A 23,749-nucleotide genomic window follows, 5' to 3' on the forward strand; every position below is an offset into this window, starting at 1 on the left:
TAACCTGGGTTGCTTATAAGTAACAAAAATTTATTTCGGACATTTCTGGAAGCTGGGAAGTCTAAAATCATGACTCCAGCAGATTCAGTGTCTGGTGAAGGCCCACTCTCTGTCTTCTTGCTTTGGCCCTCACATGGTGGAAGGGGTGACCACACTCCCTTGTGCTTCTTCTGGGTACTTAATCCCATTCATGAGGGCTCCTTGCCTATGGCCTAATCACCTCTCAAAGTCCCCACCTCCTAATTCCATCAACTTGAGGGTTAGGATTTCAGCATAAGAATTTTGGGGGAGACACAAATATTCAGACCATGCAATATCTAACCATTTCAATTAAAAATATTAGGGCTGTCTTGTTCCATAGACAGTTTTGTCTGCATAAAAGAATCTTCTGTTCTATTTGCAGCCTTGGCCTCATTCATTTTGTTAATATTGCCACTTGCTTGTTTTTCTTTGCATGTATCTTTTAAGTCTTTGCCAATTTTATTATCCGTTTAACCTTTCTCTGTCATCTAGGTGTGATCTTTATAGTTAGATTTACCTCTTTTGATGCTGAAGTTATTGCTGTCAGGTAAAATAAAGAAAGAAAAAAAATTTACCTCTTTTGACTTAATTAGAGTCTCTAAAAAGATGTACCTTAACTTGTTTACATTTATTGGTATAACAAGTTTTTTACTTATTTCTTCCATCATTATTTTATGCTGTCTGTAATGTTTTGTTTCCTTTGTCCCATTGCTTTTCTTTGCTATTTTGATCAAGTTTTCTTTGTTCTTGTCTTCCTCTAGTGAGTTAAAAGATTTTACCATGCTAATTAGGCATAATTATTAACATTAAGAATGAAAATTATGATGGCTGAAATGTTGTAAATTTTAAGAGGGCTAATTCTCTTTTCTGCTGCCATTCATCTTCCCCTCACCCCCATATCATGTTAAAGTAATCTGGAATTTAATTGCCAGTTATCTTTTTTTAAATACTATGACGTTTCTTTTTTGTAATAATTTTTAAAAATAATATTTGCATTGAGCTTTACAACCACATTAACAATTAGTTAAATGTAACTGTTTTGTTGATTTCGCAGCTTACTATTATTTCTTCATTATACCATATCTTATCTTGAATTTTTATTCTGATTTATGTTTCTTATGGCTTTTTGTGTTTTTTTTTTTTTTTTTTTAATTGAACATACTTTTTTTTTTAATGTTTGTTTCTTCCGTGAAGAATTTTTTTCCTCTGGGCACAGTGGCTCATGCCTGTAATCCCAGCATTTGGGGAGGCTGAGGCGGGTGGATCACTTGAGGTCAGGAGTTTGAGACCAGCCTGGCCAACATAGTGAAACCCCATCTCTACTAAAAAAAAAAAAAAAAAAAACTACAAAAATTAACTGGGTGTGGTGGTACACACCTGTAATCCCAGCTACTCAGGAGGCTGAGGCAGGAGAATTGCTGGAACCAGGGACGCAGAGGTTGCAGTGAGCTGAGATTGCACCATTGCACTCCAGCGTGGGTGACAAAAGCAACACTCCATCTCAAAAGAAAAAAAAAAAAAAGAATTTTTTTTCCATTGCAGCTGAATCCTGAGCATGTTGATTTTAATTAAACAGATGTTGTCAATTAATCATTTTTTGTAGCCTAGATATATTTTTGAAAATACTGAAATACAGCAGGGGAAAATAGTTCTAACAATTTAACCTTTTCTAAAGTAATAAGGTGTTGATTTTGAATTTGAATTTTACCCACAATTACCAAGAGTGATTGTATAACAGGTTTTTTACTTATTTCTTCCATCATTATTTTACAATTACCAAGAGTAATTATAGGGCTTCCCTTCTTCCTTCTCTCCTTTTGTCTTTCCTTCTTTTGTTACTTTCTGCCTTTCTGTCAGCCAGTCTTATCATTGCTGGTTGTTTTTGAGTTTTAGTATTTCAAGTTCACATTGTGTCCATTTCCATTGCTACTTTTTCTGGTTTGTTGGTTTCAGATGGAATCAGATATTTCAGGTTTAAATGAATAGCTTTCATTCTGTATACCTTTAAAAACCTGAAAGAAGGAAGGGCCTAAATCAAGGTCCAAGTATATTATTATTATTAAGGTAGTCAAAAACAATAGTTTCATAGGAAAAATATTTTTTAGTATGTTTACATTTTTCTTTAGATTTTTTTGATGCCATGCTGGGATAAATAACCATCTTAGCTTGTGTTAATCTCTATTAATAGTTTACAATATCTGATGCCGTAGTCTTTTTTTTTTTTTTTTTTTTGTGATGGAGTCTCACCCTGTCGCCCAGGCTGGAGTGCAGTGATGCTATCTTGGCTCACTGCAACCTCTGCCTCCTGGGTTCAAGCGATTCTCCTGCCTCAGCCTCCCAAGTAGCTGGGATTACAGGCGCCTGCCACCACACCCAGCTAATTTTTGTATTTTTAGTAGAGACAGAGTTTCATCATGTTGGCCAAGCTGGTCTCGAACTCCTGACCTCTGGTGATCCACCCGCCTTGGCCTCCCAAAGTGCTGGGATTACAGGCATGAGCTGCCGCGCCCGGCCTGTAGTCTTACTGGAAGAGAATATTTGATTTATGCAACCTCTCTGTTACAGAGCAAAATATTATTTGTTCCAGATAGTCTCAAAGATGTAAATTTTATTTTTAGCATTATCTCTTCTGAGAGGTTCTAATTTGTACCTTACCTGTGACTAGGAGGAGTGACAAGTTCAGCCTGCGAATTAGTTCTTGTAATAATCTTTTTCTTTGCAGTTAGTACAATGGAGACAGAAAGTTTTGAGGTATTATGTCTCTGACAGAATACTTTCAAACATAACATTTTTCTTTACTTTAAAGATTATAAACTTCTTTTTATTATACTTTTCTGGAACATATCCCTGGTGGCCAGTCCTATTCCAGGGTGTAGGAGAAGCCCCTATTTAGGGATTGACCCAGAAAACAATAATTCAGGCCAGAGCCTCTAGTTGAGTAGTGAGTTAAGCCAGTAGAGAGGGGAATTTAGACCAAATAGTGAAGAAGCCAGTGGTAATGAATGAGACAGAGGACTCCATTTGAAAAGACAGTTTTTCCTTTTTGTTGATATGAAAAATGGTCCTGGTAACAATTTTGTAATAGGTAATGTCCACGAACCAGATTTTATACTGAAATGTGATTGACGTACCATTTCTGGGGAACTTCATGATTTGCTCTGTTAAGTTTACTGATTTGGATTAATGAACTTTTAAATCAGTGTTTTTTTATTTTATTAATATTATTTTTAAGACAGAGTCTTACCCTGTTGCCCAAGCTGCAGTGCCGTACCACAATTGTAGTTCATTGCAACCTCAAATTCCTGGGCTCAAGTGATTCTCCCACCTCAGCCTCCCAAGTAGCTAGGACTACAGATGCGCCCCACCACACCTAGATAATTTTTAAAAAATTTTTAGTAGAGATGGGACCTTGCTATGTGCCCAGGCTTAAAGGAATATTTATTTACTGAGACTGCTTTAGGTTCCCAATAATGTGCTAGATGACAGAAACAGAATATAACATTGTAAATAATTTTATCACAAGATTTTCTAATACTCAGTTTTTTAAATGGTAAAAATTCTTCTTATTTAAAATTATTAATATCATTTCATATAAAATGTCTCACCTAGTTTATTATCACAGAAGGCTAAATATCTATTATACATAGAGCAATCTGAGACATAATATGGAATACATGTAAATATAGAACATAGTTCCTAATTTCTGGGGCTGTTTGGTTTAGGATGTTAGTCCTAATCACAAGCTAGTTAACAGTACAAGGCAGGCCAATTTAGGTAACAAAAAGTGAACAAACGGAAATGGCCTAAGTGCTTGAATAAATACATAATAAATTATAGTATTAAATAATAATCACTTTTTAAAAATGCATTCTTTTGAACTTCAAAAACAGCATCTATATCTGCTTTTATTTCCTCATCCCCTGCTCTTTCTTTCATACACTTGCATTTTGATCTGTTTTCCTGTCACTTTGCTTAGGTACTTTATATTTGGCACTGTCAACCTGCCCCTTCTCTTGGCCTCTTTGGCACTTAACTGTCCTCACTCATTCATTACACTACCTAACCTGCACCTTCTCTGTATTCTTCACTGCCCTTTTTCTTCCAAGTTGAGTCCATGGCTCTCTGCTTTCTACCATTTATTCTCTGTCATTCTTACGGCCTTTCTTAATGCCGGTTTGCAGGGCCTCCAACAATCTAGTCCTTTTACCTGAGGTTCTACATTGCTCTCTAACATAGTAGCCTGTATGGGTTGCAAAGTGCTTTGACTTTCAGTAGCTTTGTAATCTTACAGACAATAGATGTCACCTCACTTATATTTGATTTTTAATTTTAATTCAGTTTTTTAAATGCCAACACATTCATGTGGTCAAAATTCCAAAACTACAAAAGGATGTATAGTGACTGTTTCCCACCTACTGTTCTCTCATCTACACAGCTCCTTTGCCCAGTGGCAACCAATATCTATTTTCTTGTATATTTTTCTAGAGGTGTTTTTTATGAAAGTCAACAGTTCTTTACAAATATTTACCCCATTTTACAGACAAAGAAGTTGAGACTCAAATATTTCAGTAATTAGCTCAGATCACAGAGATGGTAGATGGCAGAGCCAGAGTTCTGGTGTGAGTCTTCCAATTAAAAATTTGCTGTATCTTAGATTCCAAATGCCTGGTGGATATTTCTTCTTGGACTTCATATCTCATCCTATTTTCTGTCCTTTTTCTAAAATTGGTTTATCCCCCATAAATTTCAGTCTTTTAAATGGAATCTGGTTACTAGATTTGAAAGTTTGCAATAATTACTGAATCCTTATTCATTCCTTGATATGTAATCTCTTTTAAAATGTCTGTCATACTCATTCACTGTTCTCCAGTCCTGCCACCAAGTTCTAGTTCAGGCCATCATGACCACCTGCCTGGATTACTGCCAGAGGCTATATATAGGTTGGCATCCTTAACTCTCAGTTCTGTTTGTTAACTTTATTTTATTTACCATTTGCCAGAATTATCCTCCCTAACCCTTTAGATGCCATTATTCTCTCCTCTGGCTTTTTTTTTCCTTTTTCATCAGGTTTTAATTACTCTGCCTAACTTTTAAGGCCCTATATTATCCGGCCTAATCTCGCCCATCTTACTTAGCCTCTATCCTTTTGAACATATCTCCTCTTAGGCCAAAATTAAACACCCCATATTCTGGCCTAATTGCCAGAGTATGTGTATGCATTACCTAGACTGTCTTCCTTTCAGTTACCTGGAACATACTGCATCTTTCAGGTCTATTTCCATTCCTTTCATGATAATTTTTGCTGCTGCTGCTGTTTTTCTTGTTAACTAGGTTTTTCTTTCAGTCAAAAAAGTATTCATGTATATGACAAAAAATTTCTAGAGCCCAAAAGTATACCGTGAGTGAAATATAAGTCATCTCTTCTCATAGGTCTCCTCTGCAGAAGTGATCACTGTTAATAGTTTCTTATGTATCCTTCCTAAACTTTTTCATCAATATGGAAACATGTGTATGCCCCATCTTTTTTTCTTTGCAAGTGAAAATACACTACGTGCATGTTCTAAACCTTTTATCTCTCAATATGGGGGAACATCTTATATTAGCAGCTAGATCTAGTGCATTTTTTTTTATCAGATGTGTGGTACTTCCTTTATATACCCAGTTCCCCACTGATGGACATTAGGTTGTTTCTGATACTTTTACTGTTACTGTTGACATTTCTACATTGAATAGTTTGTAAAAAATCACCTTTGTGAACATAAATTTTCAGAAAAGAAATTTCTAGGTCTAATGTTAGATATTTAAAAATTTTTGAGAGTTAATACCAATGACTCACCAAAGAGATTTACACCATTTTACTCTTCTAACAACGTGTGAGAGCACCTATTTCCCCATATTCTTCTGTGTTATGTATTATCAAACTTTAACCTTGGTCAGTATGATAGGTAAAAAGTGACATATTTTAATTTAAAATTTTCAAAGTGTGAATGAGGTTAGACTATTTAAAAGACATTTGTGTACATTCTTTCTGTGAAATACCAAATTTTTGTTGAGTTTTTGCCTATTTATTAGTAAGAACTTTTTTTTTTTTTGAAACAGAGTCTTGCTCTGTTGCCCTGGCTGGAATGCAGTGGCACGATCTTGGCTCACTGCAACCTCTGTCTCCTGGGTTCAAGTGATTCTCATGCCTCAGCCTCCTGAGTAGCTGGTACTACAGGCATGCGCCACCACACCTGGCTGATTTTTATGTTTTTAGTAGAGACAGGGTTTCACCATGTTGGCCAGGCTGGTCTCGAACTCCTGACCTCAGGTGATCCTCCTGCCTCGGCCTCCCAAAGTGTTGGGATTACAGGAGTGAGCCACTGTGCCCGGCCAGAACTTTTTATATAATAAGGGTCTTGGCCCTTTATTGATGTTATATGATGTGAATATTTTTTTCTAGGTTTGCCAATTATCTTTTTACTTTGTATTGTTCCATGTTACCTCATAGTACTTTTTACAGTTTTGGTTTTTTATTTGCCATTAAAAAAAAAACCAGGGATATAGTTTTATTTTACCAAATGACTGGTCAATTGTCTTTGTAGTTTTGATTAACTGGTATCTTTTATTTAAAATGCCATTATCATATATTAAATTCTAGTATATATTTGAATCTCTTCCTTGCCAGTTTTTCTGGATGTTTTCTGATTTTTATTTTTCCACGTGATCTTTAAAATCAGATAATCTAAATCATCTTGCAGTTTTGTTGACATTTTTATTGATGGTCATATTAAATTTATTTTAATCCTTTCTGAAATGTTATTTTTAACTTTTTTCCTTAGACTTTAAGTTTTGCTTATTTTCTGAACCTTTGTCTTTGTGGGAGAATGGAAATTAATTTAACAAAACAGTTATTTGACTTGTTATATTACTTGCAGTTATATGATACAGAATCATGTGATAAAGGATAAGGCAAGAGTCACTGTACTGTGATTATGTATTCATAGTTCACTGCATTAAAAGAAAAACTAGCATCTTGGCCGGGCGCGGTGGCTCACGCCTGTAATCCCAGCACTTTGGGAGGCCGAGGTGGGCGGATCACGAGGTCAGGAGATCGAGACCATCCTGGCTAACATGGTGAAACCCTGTCTCTACTAAAAATACAAAAAATTAGCCGGGCATGGTGGTGGGCGCCTGTAGTCCTAGCTACTCAGGAGGCTGAGGCAGGAGAATGACGTGAACCCAGGAGGTGGAGCTTGCAATGAGCCAAGATAGCACCACTGCAGTCCAGCCTGGGCAACAGAGCGAGACTCCGTCTCAAAAAAAAAAAAAAAAGAAAAACTAGCATCTTATGTTTGGTAATACTTCAAACTACCTGGTCAAGAGTAAATGACCAGAAATGGGAGGAAGATAGCTCTATTCATTTAGAAACTAGATAGAATTCCATATTCACCATTTTTTAAAATTTTTTTTGAGACAGAGTCTCGCTCTGTCGCCCAGGCTGGAGTGCAGTGGCGCAATCTCGGCTCACTGCAAGCTCTGCCTCCCAGGTTCATGCCGTTCTCCTGCCTCAGCCTCTCCGAGTAGCTGGGACTACAGGCGCCCGCCACCACGCCCGGCTAATTTTTTGTATTTTTAGTAGAGACGGGGTTTCACCGTGGTCTCGATCTCCTGACCTCGTGATCCACCCACCTCGACCTCCCAAAGTGCTGGGATTACAAGCGTGAGCCACCGCGCCCGGCCAATTCGCCATTATTTTAAAAAATTACACATATATGAAATAATATTCGTATCTCTCTTAAGTAAGCAAAATATGATGGGGGTTTCAGAATAGTTTTACATTTACAGAAAAATTGAGGTGATAGTACACAGGGTTCCCACATTCCCCTACCATTTCCCCTATTATTGACATGTTACAATAGTATAGTACTTTTGTTATAAACGAACCAATATGATACATTGTTATTATTAACCAAAGTTCATTCTTTATTCATAATTCTTTAGTTTCTACCTAGTGTCCTTTTTATGTATCAACATAGTTTACATTTAGTTATCCTGCCTCCTGAGGCTCCCCTAAAGAGTTTGGAAGTTTGACCTAGTGCTTTTTTTGTTTTTTTTTTGAGACAGGGTCTTGCTCTGTCCCCCAGGCTGGAGTGCAGTGGTGTGAACATGGTTTATGGCAGTCTCGACCTCCTGGGCTTGAGCGATCCTTCTGCCTCAGCCTCCCAAGTAGCTGGGACCACAGGCACATACCACCATACCCAGCTAGTTTTTCAAATTTTTTGTAGAGACAAGGCCTCACTTTGAGCCCAGGCTGGTCTCAAACTCCTGAGCTAGAGTGATCCTCCCACCTCAGCCTCCCAAACTGGTGGGATTATCAGAATGAGCCACTACACCTGGCCTCGACTTAAGTTTTTTAACATGAAAAAAAGTCCTTAATATATAATTTTTCTAAAAGCCAGAAAATGTAAATGGAGTAGACAATTTAGAAGTATATTGATGTTTTAACTTCTATATTCATTTCTCTTCTGCATTCCAGGCACTTTGTGAGTGTGCCCTCCAGACTCCTTATGACAGCTTAAAACTAGGGATGTTGTCTGTCCTTTCCACACTATCAGGGACCATCGCCATCAAACATTACTTCAGTATAGTTCCAGGTAAGGAGAAGAAGGGAGATACTATATAAATAATGTGCTAACTCCTTTATCCATATTTATGTTTCAGGTTGTTTCTTCTATAAAGCTTTAACATCAGGGAAAAGTTTCAAAAATCTCATACTCCATTACATGCTAGTGATTTATTTGAACATGATTTCTTAACTAATGCCTATGATAACAACATCTCGCATCCTTGATCTTAAGTCAATAATATATTTTTCTAGGTTTGTCCTTTTTTTTTTTTTTTTGAATTATATGTGGGTGAAAATATTTTTGAGGATGCTTAAAATAGTTGGTTTGCTTTTGTGTATCTCTGACTCAAAGTGCCCTTTGAATTTAAGTACATTTCAAAGGTCAAATAGTAGTGAGTTTTAAGAGCAAATGTCATATGCTTCCTTTTAGGTGCATATTATTTCTCTGGAAAACAAATAAAATAAAACTTGACTCCAGCCCAATAACGCTTTCCTAGTTACCTATTCAAGATGATTAATTCTAAAATGCTTTCATTAATGCCCGGTAAGGAGCTTGCTTACCTAATAGACTTAAAGCTAAACTTTTTTGTCGTTTTGTGTTTTTGTTGTTGTTGTTGTTGTTGTTTTGTTTTAAGACAGAGTCTCACTCTGTTGCCCAGGCTGGAGTGCAGTGGGGGGATCTTGGCTTACTGCAACCCCCACCTCCTAGTTTCAAGCAATTCTCTTGCCTCAGCCTCCCGAGTAGCTGGGACTACAGGCACCCGCCACCGTGGCTGGCTAATTTTTGTATTTTTAGTAGAGATGGAGTTTCACCATTTAGCCGAAGCTGGTCTCAAACTCCTGGCCTCAAGTGATCCACCCACCTTGCCCTTTCAAAGTGCTGGGGTTACAGGCATGAGCCACTGTGCCCGCGCTGGTTGTTTTGTTTTAATGCAAGTTTTGCGGAACCTCTGTTGCTTCCTTTTGTAGTCAGTTAGTTTGAATTAAAGAACTGTAATGTACATTTGTTTGTCCCTTTTATGGCCGCATAGTATATGATACTTTCTAGGTGTAGGGAATTCCCTGCCATGTAAGTCTTAATAGGAAGCTAAAAAGACCTGATACTCTATTGTCACACCTCCCTTCCAGCTAGTGTGCTTACATGTGGCTTGGACTCAACTAATCATTTCCATGCCACAGACTGAATTGGGAGCCAGTAACAACAAGGAAGTGGGGATATGAGAGAATGGGGATATGGTGATGTAGCAATGACAGAGCAACATTTGTTTCCAGAATATACTCTAGCAGTGGATGTTTGCTATGTCTGGTACCCCGTGACAGAAGTTAAGCTGTGACATGAAATAATCAGTAACAATTGCTGCTGTGTCCTCACTGGACTAATTCCATGCATGATCTTTTGGGCTGTGGTCTTGGTTGCTCCCTGGCCTTTTTCTTATTTATTTTCTGACCTTGTTTTCCTATTAGTTTTGCAGGCTTTCCAGTGATTCTCTGACGTACATTATCAGTTATCTATTGCTACCTAACAAAATCACCCCAAACCGAGTAGCTTAAAACCATGACCTTTTTATTTGCTCTAATTCTGTCAATCAGCCATTTTGACTGTTCTCAGCTGGGCAGTCCTGTTGGCCTCACTCGGGGTCACTCGTGTGATTATGGTCATGTATGACCAGGATTGGATGGTCTAAGATGGCCTCATTCACATGCTAGCAATTGAAAGGCTTTCTGCTGAGGCACCTTAGTTTTTATCCATGTGACTCTTGGTGGGCTAGCTTAGGTTTTTTTTCAGGATGTTGGTTGGAGCCAAAAGAAAGCAAGCCAGCAACACACAAGCACTTGTCAGCCTTTTGCTTGCAGCCTGTTTTCCAATGCTTTATTGGCCAAAGTAAGTCACATGGAATTGCAAGATCACATGGTAAAGGAGCATGTCCACAAGGGATGTGAGAGATTATCACAGCCTTCTTTATAAACAACCTACCATATACCTAAGGTGCTTTCAATTTATTCTTTTTCTGCATATATCAGCCAGTGTGTTTCTTAGCTTGCGGTTAACCTCCTTCACCGACATTGCACTTTGAAAGAGCTGTGGTAGACAAAGTCTTAATCGTATATTATAATAGATGAGAGCTTTCCCATACAAGCAGCCTTTCAAGTGAGGCATATGCAAAGGGGTTTATAAGTATTGCAGCTGAGACTCACAAAGGTTTGACGGTATGTCCAAAGTTCACATACTTGTGAAGTGTCTGAGCCTAGGCCTGAACTCAGTGGTCTGACTCAGAATTCTCTTTTTTGTACCAAACTGACTTACATGCACCATAACTTTCTTTTTCTTTATTTTTTAATTCCAAAGACATGTATTAGCGTTATGTTGGGTTATAATACTTAAACACTTTTCAAGCTAGGTATTTGTCCTTTTATTGAAGTTTGTTAATTTTGGCTTATATATGGAATTAAGCAAAGGCTTAAATAAATAGACTAGATAATATTTATAAAAAATAAAAGTCAAGGATTTTCCAAAGTTAAATTATTTCCATAAATAATGGTAAATCTTTATTTCCGTTGATTAGGTTTTTTCAATGTAGCCAAAAGTAGTTTACAAAGTAAACTTAAATTTAGTATGTCTAAATCATCACTAACAAATGGCTCAAATATATAAGATGTTCAATATCAGACATATTTAAGAAAAAGGCACCTGAAAACTACACTTGAAATAATTTTAATCCATCAGATTTGCAAGGATTTAGAAATTTGATAAACATGGTGTGTCGACAAGGGTGTGGGTAAGCAGTCATTGCTGCTGCAAATGTAAATTATTAAACTTGTACATAGGTGATTTGGAAATACTCATTAAATTACAGATAACCCAGACATTCCACTTCTAGGAATTTATCTTATTTACATAGTCACACATTGAGAAATGGCATATATACAAGATTATTCTGAGCACCATTTTATATAATAGCAAAATATTATTTCTTAGTAGAGGACGTAATAGCATTAAAAGGTCCATCAATAGAGGACTCAAAGAAATTATGACACATCACTGCAATAAAAATCAATGCAGTTTACGAAAAAGAAAATATGGCATGGAGCAGTCTCCATGATATAATATTTAAAGAGAAATAAAACAAGATGGAAAACAGTATGTGAAAAGGAAAAAGAAAGAAAGGAATAAATGTGCTTGTAAATTTATAGAATCTGGAATGATACACAAGAATCTGATAACACTGGGTGGGGGAGGAAAACTTTTCTCTCATTAGCCTTTTACCATTTTCTACTCTTTGTTGTACCTTGTGAGCCTTGTGAATTTATCTTAGAAAATCATTACTAAATAAATAAAAATTAAATTAAAAATAATCTTATTCCTAGAAAACATAGGAAAAGGCTCAAAAATATTAGATTTTAAAAGCAGGATATTGGCCAGTATCTACATATCCTGATTATGTGTGAGTTTTTAAATTGTACTGTTGTACATAGGGGGAAAAAGATTTAAAAGAAATATTTCAGAAAATTAACAGTAAGGTCATGCTGGTTTGTGAAATTTGGTATGATTTTTGTATTGTTCTTTGGATTTTTCTGGGTTTTTTTTCTAAGTTTTCTATGGTGAGTGTCGGTAGGAATAAAACAAAGAAAAAACAAGTTGTAAAACATGTTTGTGAATTTATAGATGACTCCGCATTGTCCATATCCCATGGACAAAAAGAATAGAGGAAATACAGTTTCCAAAGTTTTGAAAAAATAAAGATATAGATTCATCTTTCTAATGTTTTGCCTAACTTAAAAACACTGAAGGGGCCAGGCATGGTGGCTTACACCTGTAATCCCAAGACTTTGGGAGGCTAAGATCAGAGGATCTTTTGAAGCCAGGAGTTTGAGACCAGCCTGAGCAACAAAGCAAGACCCCGTCTCTACAAAAAAACAAAAAAAATTAGCCAGATATGGTTGCATGCACCTGTATTCTCAGCTACTTGGAAGCTGAGGTGGGAGGATCGCTGGAGTCCTGGAGTTTGAGTCTGTAGTAAGCTGTGATCTGTAGTAAGCCATGATCGCACTACTGCACTCCAGCCTGGGCAACAGAGTGGGACTCTTGTCTCAAAAAAACAAAACAAAACAAACAAAAACCCAAAAAACACTGAGGCTCTCTCCTAAGCTTGTATTATATTAAACCAGAAATCAATAAAGTGACCATAGGTCCCATGTCACCTCAGATATTCATGGTTTATGTCTGTTGTAATTCTTAATAGTGTCCCTTTCAGCCTCAAAAAATACGGTCACCCTTGGTATGAGAAACAAAGTTGAAGTTGACCAGAATCATGGAAAAATAAGCAGAGGAAAGGAAGACAGGAATGGGAGACTCTTTTAAGTAGTTGAACAAGCCCCAATCTCCTTATTTTCTTGAACCTTATTCAGTTATAACTGAGGACTTCTCTACTGTGAATTACAATAGTTACAACATGAATGTTGCATTCCAGAATTTCAAATGTGAATTTTAAAAATTGTTGCAATTTATAGCACGGAATTTAAGGTATAAAGCAGAAGAGTATAATAACGGGCATTAGTACACGACTGGTAAGTTTTATGAACTTAATGGCAAGATTCTTAAAATTTTGGGGCTTTGGGCTTTGATTTCATCTGTAAAAATAGGGTGTGTTAAATCAGATGATCCCAAGATTCTTTCCAGCTCTAAAATCATGAATTCTTATGTAAACCTTTTGAGGTATAAATGTATGCCAGCAATCTGAGATGGAAAAAAAAAAAAGCAAACTTGAATTTTTTTCTCTTTTCTCTCCTATCTTGAAAGTATGGTTTTGTCTGACAAGAGGCCTGTAATGATACCTGTTTTAATCAGAATTCATTTGAACTCTTAGGATAGTTGTTTTGCCTTTTGTACTGTTAGTCAGTTTTTATTAATATTTTTTAAGAAATTATATGTTGATTTTAGATCGTAGTCATTATGAAACTGTTGGCACATACCTATTTTAAGTACCTTAATGGAGAGAAATGCTGATATGTATTGATAGTGGGATTGTGGTAGGCAATTTCGTTGAAGTTTATTGTTAGAGATTTTTCTCAAAAATTAAGAAAATTGAACCTATAAGCTGAACTGCTTCTGAACTATTTGAATTACAATCTCTACTACTTTTCTCTGCTTTTTTAGGAAATGTGAGTTCTTCTCCCAGATCTTCTGATTTAGTCAAATTAGCCCAAGACTGCTGTTACCATAATAACAGGGGCATTGCAGCTCATGGAGTTAGAGTCCTAACTAATATAACTGTCTCTTGTCAAGAAAACGGTAAGCTTGATCAGGACTGACATCATATATAAACTTTGGTTTAGACGTTGGACAGAATTCTGTTTGATTTGTTTTAATCCCTCATTTTTAGCTTATGTGCCTTGGTCTACAAATTGACTCCTTTCAAAGTGTTCTTAGAGCATGTGTTCTTAAGACTACTTTATCCTTGTGAAGAATAATAAAGAGATGAAGACCTTGGGAGTGGAACTGAAAGGTTTTATGGAGCATTGCCCATTTCCTTCCACTGCTTACCTTTGCATATATGGTGCTGGTGGTTAGAGATTGCTTAGGACTCTACCCCTTTTGTATAAGGTAGTATGTTCACTTATACAAAAACCTAGAAAATTTACTTAGGTTCTCAAGGGACTTAAATAACAAATAGTTTCACCTAGAGGCAAGTGAATTCACAGACCAATGTGAATTAAATTTTCACAGAATTTACTCTAGGTATATGTGGCATTAAACTGACTTGCATAATCGAGGACATGCAAGGAAAATAATGCACATATTTTGTTGTCTACCTAACATCTTTTGACTTGTGTTCAAGAACAAGAAATGCATTTTGGATATTCCATCTGTTTCAGTGCTGATTTTGATCTTTATTAAGGATTACAAGCTCAGTGGTTCCTCTTATCGCCCCTAGCCTTCAGCACTGCTTGTTCCTAGTACCTGTTCTTTTCTAGCAACCTGACCTTCACTATCCTTTACTCTGTTTGCCAAGCTTCTACACTCAGGAAACATTTCTTAAAGTTGAAAGTTGATTCTGATTTGGATAATTAAGCCTGTTTTATATTGGCATCGCAAAGAGTATTTTCTCCCATGTAGCATAGAAAACTGCTGTGTGTTCTCAGCACTGAAATATATTAACCTAAAGGTAACTAATATATTCAGAACTTTCTAAAACCTTCAGAGAAATTTTAACCCTATGGTAGTGAAAAGATGTTGTAGTACTGCTATTTCATGAGACATCTAAGAGGTTCATTCTTTATGGTCAGACTTAAAACATTAATAAGGTTATGTGGAGACCTTATTATTTCCTAAAAGTGGTTCAAGTTTCATTAGAAGCTGAAAACTGTTACATCTTAGGTAAAAATGGACCTGCATAATTTATTTCTGATTAGGGAGATTAACACATACTGCATAGTTTGCTGTTCTTAGTATTTTCCTTAGCTAAGCTGGTGACACTATTTCAGTTTTGCTTTATTTATAGATTTGTGGCTTTAGCTCTTGATTTAATGTGTATATTTTTATGAATACTTCAATAAAGTGGTAGAAATAAAGTCTGAAGATAGACTTTACATTCTAGAAGTAATGCCACATGTACTTTTTCAAGGAAGGTTAGGTTCATCCATTTAATAATTCCCTGCATCTTAAACTCTTTAATGTTTTTTCTAAGAGAGTGTGTGTGTGTGCATATAGATGTGTGTGTGTGTTTGTACACACATCACTTGACCATCATAAAGCTTAGTGTTTTTCTTCTAGATCTTTTGGCCCTGGAACAAGATGCTGTCTTTGGCCTGGAATCCCTACTGGTACTTTGTAGTCAAGATGATAGTCCAGGTGCTCAGGCCACTTTAAAGGTGAAAACTTTTATTTATTAAGTTGTAATAGATATATATGATGGTCTTAGGTAATAGAAAGCAAAGTTAAGCAGACGTAGCTCCTGTACTCTTAGAAGTTTTAATCTAAGTGACTAAATCTAACTGATAAAACCACACTGATTTAATCTAACTGATAAAACCACAAAAAAAACTGATGAAATGACTGCAGCCAACTCATAAATGTTCATTAATTTAACATAAGCGCTCATTAATTTCCCAATGGTATAAGCCCTAGTTTATAAGCCAAGGGAAGAATATTTTAAGGAATTTTCACCTTCACTTAGTTACAGAAATCATCTTAGAGATATGCAAGATTTTTAAAATGTGAAATGAGGCCAGGCACAGTGGCTCATGCCTGTAATCCCAGCATTTTGGAGAGGTCAAGGTGGAAGGATTGCATGAGCCTAGGAGTTCAAGACCAGCCTGGGCAGCATACTGAGACCCCATCTCCAGAAAAATTTTTTAAAATTTAGCTAGACATGATGGGGCACACCTGTAGTCCTAGCTACTGATGAGGCTGAGGTGAGAGGATCGCTTGAGGCTGAGAGGTTGAGGCTGCAGTGATCCATTATTGCACCACTGTTCTCTACCCTATGTGAAAGAATGAGACCCTGTCCAGCAACAATAGACTGTATTAAGAAAATGTGGCACATATACACCATGGAATACTATGCAGCCATAAAAAATGATGAGTTCATGTCCTTTGTAGGGACATGGATGAAACTGGAAAACATCATTCTCAGTAAACTATCGCAAGGACAAAAAACCAAATACCGCATGTTCTCACTCATAGATGGGAATTGAACAATGAGAACTCAAGGACACAGGAAGGGGAACATCACACTCCGGGGACTGTTGTGGGGTGGGGGGAGGGGGGAGGGACAGCATTAGGAGATATACCTAATGCTAAATGACGAGTTAATGGGTGCAGCGAAACAACATGGCACATGGATACATATGTAACAAACCTGCACATTGTGCACATGTACCCTAAAACCTAAAGTATAATAATAAAAAATAAAAAAATAAAAATAATAAAATAAAAATACTGTCTAAAAAAAAAAAAAAAAAAAGAAGTTAAGAAGAAAACTCAAGTTAAGCCTATCCTGTGCCAAAATGATGAACTATAATGCATTACTTGTCAGATAACGTAACAGCTTTTCCTTTTCATAAAGAATTGAAACGTATTCATTAAGGATGAAGTTTGGTTTTGAGAATTTAGTCTCACAAATATTAATTTTTAAATAAAATTGTTTAAAAATTAAAAGAGAAACTGCTGGAAATTACTGGTAATATAATAAAATTAATACAGTTTCATAACAAAAAAAAAAAGAATGAGACCCTGTTTCAAGAAAAATAAATAAATAAAATGTGAAATGAGACTACTGTTTTTGGAGTGAAACATGAAATATAATTTGTGATGGTGCAAAATTAATAAGGAAAAGCATAGTTAATAGAAGTAAGAAACTGTTAGATAAACGTTGGCGCATATAAGAGCGTTAGCTTGTCTAAGGCATGGTTTCAAGGAAGTCATGGCTCATTTTAGCATGTTAAGGAAAGTAGTGATATGGTCACAGTGATGAACAATAAAGATAGCAATATCATTAAGTGAAAGCTAATAAGAAGTAGAGAAGGGAAATAGACAACATGTGTTTGGCAACACATGTTGCCACACAAGGGGGATCCTCAGAATCCCCTTGGAACCACAGTACATTTAAAACTTTTTTTAAAAGCAAATCTTTTTCCCAACAATTGTGGGTGTCAGTAAAATACTGGATTCAGCACAGTGGGACATACATAGATGGCCAAGAAAGGTTCCTGTAATAGAGGAGCTTCCCATCTAGAATAGGCTACTGATGTTTATATAGGGGACTATAATACCAAGCAGAACACAATACATTCTCTGATATTTCACAAAAAAAGTGCAGTTCTAATGAGAGGTCAGAGTCGGGAGTGATTAACTTTAAGCAAGGGTATTAGGGAAGACTTTAAATAAATGTCATATGAGTTGAGTTGTGAAAGATGGAATCAAATTACGGTAATGAGGAAAGATTGTTTGAGCCCAATGACCACTGTTATAAAAGACTTGAAAGTAAGAATGTACCTGTTGTGGTAGAAGAATGGTGACTAGCCCACTGTGTGGCTGGATGAAATAATTTGAGGTTTGGAAAAGTAGTTCAATCATAGAGGATATCAAATAACATGGTATTATGGCTTTGATTCTATAGGTAATGAGGAGATAATATAATTTTAAAGTAATGGTAACCTTTGTCGTAATTATTATTGTTATTTGAATGTCTATTATGTGCCAAACTTTGTTGAAGACTTACATATACATTTCTTTCAGTCACTCAATAACCCTATAATGAAATGTGTTCCCCTCTTATACACATCAGAAACTTAAGGCTGAGAGAGAGAAGTACCTTGTTCAAAGCCACCTAGCTAATAAGGGGCAAGCTGAGCTTCAGCCCTTGCATTTATCAGACTCTAAAGTTTATGTGTGTGCCTAACACCCCACTGATGGCTACATGGCTGCATTGTGAAGGATGGATTGAAGGGCCCGTCTTTTCAAGAAATTGGAATTAGGAAGAGATTTATGATATGGTAGAGAGAATGGAAAGGTGCTAACAGTGGATATTGGAGACTTGACAAAAGAATCTGTTAGCTATGTAAAAGTGGGAATATTTCTAGGTTTCTAGTTTTTTGGCTGGATATTAGTGATGCCTTTAACAAGGCCTTGGTAAGAGAATTTCTGTAGCCAAATTGGTTTTTAGATTTCAGTTGAGAAATAAGAGAAAATTGGGAACGTCTTTCCCACTTCAGTGTACTTAGAGTCATCTAAGGCATCTTTTTAAAACTGTGAACCCTCAGTAGCCTCAACACACGCACACACATGTATGTTAATTCAGGAATCTATATTTTTATTTTCATCCTGGGAGATGCTGGCATAGTTTACAAGCCACACTTCAGAAGCAGTTCCTGAAAAGTAATGATAGTACAGTGATGGTGACATTTGGCCTATATTTGCCTCTTCAGCATTCTTCCTTATGATTTCCATCTTTCTTAAAAGTATTTTAATAGTCTTAGATTGAAATGAGTGGTTGACGTGCTGTCCTAATTTGTTATTTTAAACGTAGTGCACTTCACAAACCCTAATGTTCCCTCGTGTTTCTTATGAAGAAAAATGCTATGCCTACAAGAAACCTCACCCCTGATTTTCCCCAGTAACCTGTACAAGGCTCTTTTCTTTAAAGCTTCATCTATATCTTCAGAATGTAACTAGTTCATTTTCTTTTTGGCTTGCAGATTGCTCTAAACTGTATGGTGAAGTTGGCCAAGGGCAGGCCCCATCTTAGCCAGTCAGTGGTTGAGACCTTGTTGACTCAATTGCACAGTGCTCAAGATGCTGCCCGGATTTTGATGTGCCATTGCCTGGCAGCCATTGCCATGCAGCTGCCGGTGCTGGGTGATGGGATGCTTGGTGACCTCATGGAGCTGTACAAGGTGATTGGACGATCAGCCACAGACAAGCAACAAGAACTTCTGGTAAAAAGCCCATTTTGAATCTCCTTTGAATGACTAGGATCTGGTCTAGTGGGAATTACTTTTAAGTCAACATTACTGTTTGACTTTACTTAAAAAGCAGAACAAACAATAGGTTAAATTCATTACATAAGACCAAAGAGTGTGCTGATGTCAAAATAGAATTGGCTCTATGAGCTTTTTACTTTTTTCACTTTTGATTTAGAAAGCTGTGTTTTGTTCACCTCTAAAACTGCTTTCTTCCTAAACCCTGTCAAATCAGCTTAGTATAGCCAAAGACTTCAATCTCATGTTTTTCTTTTATTACAAAGGACAGAATGAAAATGAAACTTTTTTCTTTCTTATACAGAGTAAATAATGAACTAAACCCTGTTTTGTACTTTAGAAAATAGAAGTTAAAAATCTAATGATAATGATGACCATAAATTAGCCCAAATTTATGTTTTCCATTCCAGGACCTCTTTAGCTGTTTAGGATCCAGTTTAGGCTTCTGTAGACCCTTGGGGTTGGGAAAAGTACATGCTTAGAAAGAAACAGAAACTGCGGAAGCTATAAAATGTTTAGTTGAAAAGTTCTGCAGGACTGAGAGTAGGCTACATTCTAAATAATTGTAAATTAAATGAAAGTTGTAAGGTCGCCATTCCATATTGTTCTGTTCATCTTAATTTAGAATGTGGGAAAAAATATCATGAAATGACTTATTCAAGCCTGTTTTATATTTAATCCTCCAGATGGGGTCATCTCATCATTTGCTGCCAGAAAAGGTTACCTTGATGACCAAATGTATGGATCTTTGTATGAATCAGCTTTGAAATATTAAGAGGCAGTTAGCTAAGTTTATTTTTTATTGAAGTGGCATTTTGAACTAACGGTCCTGATATCTTTTTTGTGAATACTACTTTAAGATAGTCTTAAATTATGAAACATAATATTCAAAAAAATCTAAGGAATAATACCGTGAAAACTCTTGCATTCATTATCTAGCTTAAGAAAAAGGTATTAACAGTTTAGTTGAAGCCCCCTGTTTACCTTGCTGATAGCATCTCCTCCCTTCTCTCAGGTAACCACTATCCTGAATTTGGTATTTATCATTCTCATGCCTGTTATTCTTTTACTACCAAAGTGTATATCCCTAAGCAATATGCAATATTTTGCATATTTTTAATTTTATGTAAACTTTATCATACTACTTGTAATCTTTTGCATTTTGCATATTTTTGGCTATTTTGCTTGTCATCTATGTTGGAAAGTCTATCTCTAGTTTATCCATTTTTTGTATGTATCTCATTGTTTGATTATGTTATATAATTTATCCATATTATGGGTATTGCTTCTACTTTCTTGCTGTTATAAAGAGTGCCCTGAGTGAATGGAATAAATTACTTAATGACTTCAAAATAAAAAATTAAATAAATGTCAATGGAAAACAAATTTTGTCTTTTGTAGTGGACTCTAATTAGTTTTCCTCCCTTTGGGATAGGTTATCAATGACACTGAATAAAATTAAATGATTTTCTTGGTTTTCTTCTTGCCCAATGGTAGGTGAGTTTGGCTACTGTGATTTTTGTTGCAAGTCAGAAGGCATTGTCTGTGGAAAGTAAGGCAGTAATTAAGCAGCAGCTTGAAAGTGTCTCCAATGGATGGACTGTATACCGTATTGCCAGACAGGCTTCCAGAATGGTATGTGTTACCCTTCTGAGTGAACTGGGTTGCTGGAAATGTCAGGTCATGTACCTTCAATTGTATGATTATTAGTTGTAGTCAAAACTAAAAATAAAGATGGAAGTACCTTTTAGTCATGGGTTCTGAAGATGAGGAAAGAAAGGACCTGATTTTTAACTTTTATCATAAAAGAATGGTATCTATGTTGTTGGTATTAGTAATGAGGAAGTTAAAATCTGGGCCCTTTCTGGCTGTAGGTTGTTAGTGCCACTTTCATTTTGCTCTGTATTGTTATAACCAAGGCCACCTCCCACCCGCTGTTTCTATCTTCCTTTCTCAGTATACCACATCTTTGTTCCTCTCCCCAACCTTGTCATTCTTAAGTAGAAATGGGAAAGCTTTAGTATGCTGTACTCTTGTCAGCCGTATGGAAAGCCTAACAAGTTTTATTAATTTTGTTTGAGAGGAAATAGAAACCTTGGTTAGTGCAGAAATCCTGGCTGGGTGGAGTGGCTCACGCATGTAATCCCAGTACTTTGTGGGAGGCCAAGGCGGGCAAATCTCTTGAGGCCAGGAGTTTGAGACCAGCCTGGCTGACATAGCAAAAGCCTGTCTCTGCTAAAAATAAATTTAAAAAATAATCCTTTGAGGGTAAGTCCAGAGACCAAAGTTTGAGGAAGCATTACTCTAGGTGATTGAAGTGCATGTTCTTAATTTTATGTTGCTTCTCAAATGGGGAGAAGCACACACTCTTGGCAGGACAATTCTTCATTATACTGTTCTGTCCCAAGCATTGCAGGACATTGAGTATCCCTGGCCCCAGGCATTAAATGGTATTCACATTTCTCCCTACAACTGTGGCTTCTCCTCTGGGGTTTCTGTCACCCACTAAATAGTTCATCTAGAATAACATAAAAAAGTATTTATACTTTCTATATTTTGGGCTAAAGTTCTAGACTTGGTTTATAGTTAATTCCATTTATTTTCTCTTTTGGAACTGTTTTAGTAAAGAATTTCAAGCATTATGTTACATAAAAACAACTCAGCATATTTTCTCTGAGGAAATATTTAGACAGAGTCTCAGAGAATTACATAATATGAGGAATGATTGTTCAGACTTATCCAGGGTTTGGGTTTCTCTTTTAGCTGCTGCATCAACTCTTTCAAATGTAAGAACCTCACCGTGTGCTCCTTGTATTCTTTTTTCTTTTCTTTTTTTGTTTTTAGGGTAATCATGACATGGCCAAAGAGCTTTATCAGAGTTTGCTGACTCAGGTTGCCTCAGAACACTTCTACTTCTGGCTAAATAGTTTGAAGGAGTTTTCACATGCAGAACAGTGTCTCACTGGGTTGCAAGAGGAAAATTATAGTTCAGCACTTTCCTGCATTGCCGAATCTTTAAAATTCTATCACAAAGGGATTGCTTCCTTAACAGTAAGTCCTCTTAATTCACCTTTGGTGATGATGACTTGTGTGAGAGTTCTCTCCCTTCTCTTTTTAGATTGTCCTATTTCAACTAACTTGAGAAACCTGCTGATGTGAAATAGGTCATGGAAATAAACCCTTAACCTTTTCCCCTTTTTAACATTCTTAGATTGGTAAAAGTTTATCATTTTCTTGTTATAAAGAACTGGGTACCACATATGAAGAGGATTGCTGAATCCATGCAGAATGGGTAAGTGGTGTGGAGATAGGATCCTCCCTCTACAGACTCTTACTAGTAAGATTCCAGCCTGTGTGCATCAGTACCACCATCAAACATAAACCCCTGACCTCATCTCATACCTGGCAGCTACTGACTAAGTAACTAGAGTTTCTTGCTTTATAGATAAAGAGAAATTATCAAAGATTCTAGTGTCCCACTTTGTACCTCTCTGTGGTATCCTCCTAGTCCACATTTAACCATTAGCTAGCTGTAATTTCTATTATCTCTGCCAAGAAAATGAAAGGGTTGCAAAGAGATCCTTATGTTTCCTTGAAATTAGTTATATTCCTAAGTAGGAGCCTGTTCCCTGAAATCAGCATTTTTTGTATTAATGCAAGGGCTTTTTCCCTTTAAAAGTAAAGAAGTTATATAATCAACGTTAAACATTTTAAAAATACTGTCATACGACTTTAAAAATTGTATCTATTGAGATGGGACCATAAAACTTTTGGTACCTGTTTACGTACATTTATGACATATCTAAAATATTTTGAATGGTGGGCTATCTCGAAATGTTTCAAAGTAGAAAAAACAGGTGTCACTAAAGAGAATATTCAGACTACTGTGAGGCACATATATTTTGAAGTATTATATATATATATATTCTGGGAAGAGATTGTTGTTTCCTATATTAGGCTAATAAATGCCTCAGAAAATTGAAAAATATAATTACTGGTTCACATCAATAGAACTATTTCATTTTCTAGTTTATGTGGAGCAGAAAATTGTTAATTATTTAGTACCGTAAGTGGTAAGAACTTTGAAGAGACAAGCTCACAAAACAGTATGAGGCAGATGGAATTAATTTTATGAAAAATTCTGTTGAATAATTAATACTTGTTTAATGATTTGTGTGGTATGTGTATTTAATGAGGCTTGACAATAATTAAGGATTGAATTCTGATACAGGAAGAAAGCACTTGATTGACAGAGAGGAGACCTTGTCTTAGTCTTGGTTCTGCCATTAACACAGTGTGACCTTGGGTAGGTCATTGGGCCTCAGATATTCTCCTTTTGAAATGGAGTTGTTTTATTCAACAGGTCATAAACACTTTGTATGTGTCAAACACTGTTTTTAGGGTTAAGGAAAACAGGAAATAATTCTTCACTTGAGTGTCGTCTATAGGGGAAGGCAGTATGATCCTCAGAGTTGTTGGAAGTTTCCCACAACTCTGATTGTACTATATACTCTCAGGGTTTTTTTGAGGACTTTTTTTATTTTTATTTTTTAACCTGTTCGTTTGGTAAGTGTGGATTTGACAATTGCTTTCTATCTTTTTAACTGAGTAAATATGAGCATGGGCTGCCCCTTTTAACTT

General features: G+C 36.3%; 1 protein-coding gene across 2 annotated transcripts in view; it reads left to right on the forward strand.

The window, feature by feature from the left end:
- The window catches only part of INTS7 (integrator complex subunit 7), a 100,997-nt gene that overhangs the window by 39,747 nt on the left and 37,501 nt on the right, over positions 1–23,749 (forward strand). For both annotated transcript variants that reach the window (XM_012506770.2, XM_030813045.1), the window contains exons 8-13: positions 8,540–8,657; positions 13,785–13,919; positions 15,402–15,499; positions 18,827–19,066; positions 20,606–20,743; positions 21,953–22,159. In XM_012506770.2, the coding sequence (XP_012362224.1) occupies positions 8,540–8,657; positions 13,785–13,919; positions 15,402–15,499; positions 18,827–19,066; positions 20,606–20,743; positions 21,953–22,159 (936 nt within the window). The remainder of the gene's footprint in view (positions 1–8,539; positions 8,658–13,784; positions 13,920–15,401; positions 15,500–18,826; positions 19,067–20,605; positions 20,744–21,952; positions 22,160–23,749) is intronic.

This window comes from Nomascus leucogenys, chromosome 5 (genome assembly GCF_006542625.1).
Source record: "Nomascus leucogenys isolate Asia chromosome 5, Asia_NLE_v1, whole genome shotgun sequence".
Lineage (NCBI taxonomy): Eukaryota > Metazoa > Chordata > Mammalia > Primates > Hylobatidae > Nomascus > Nomascus leucogenys.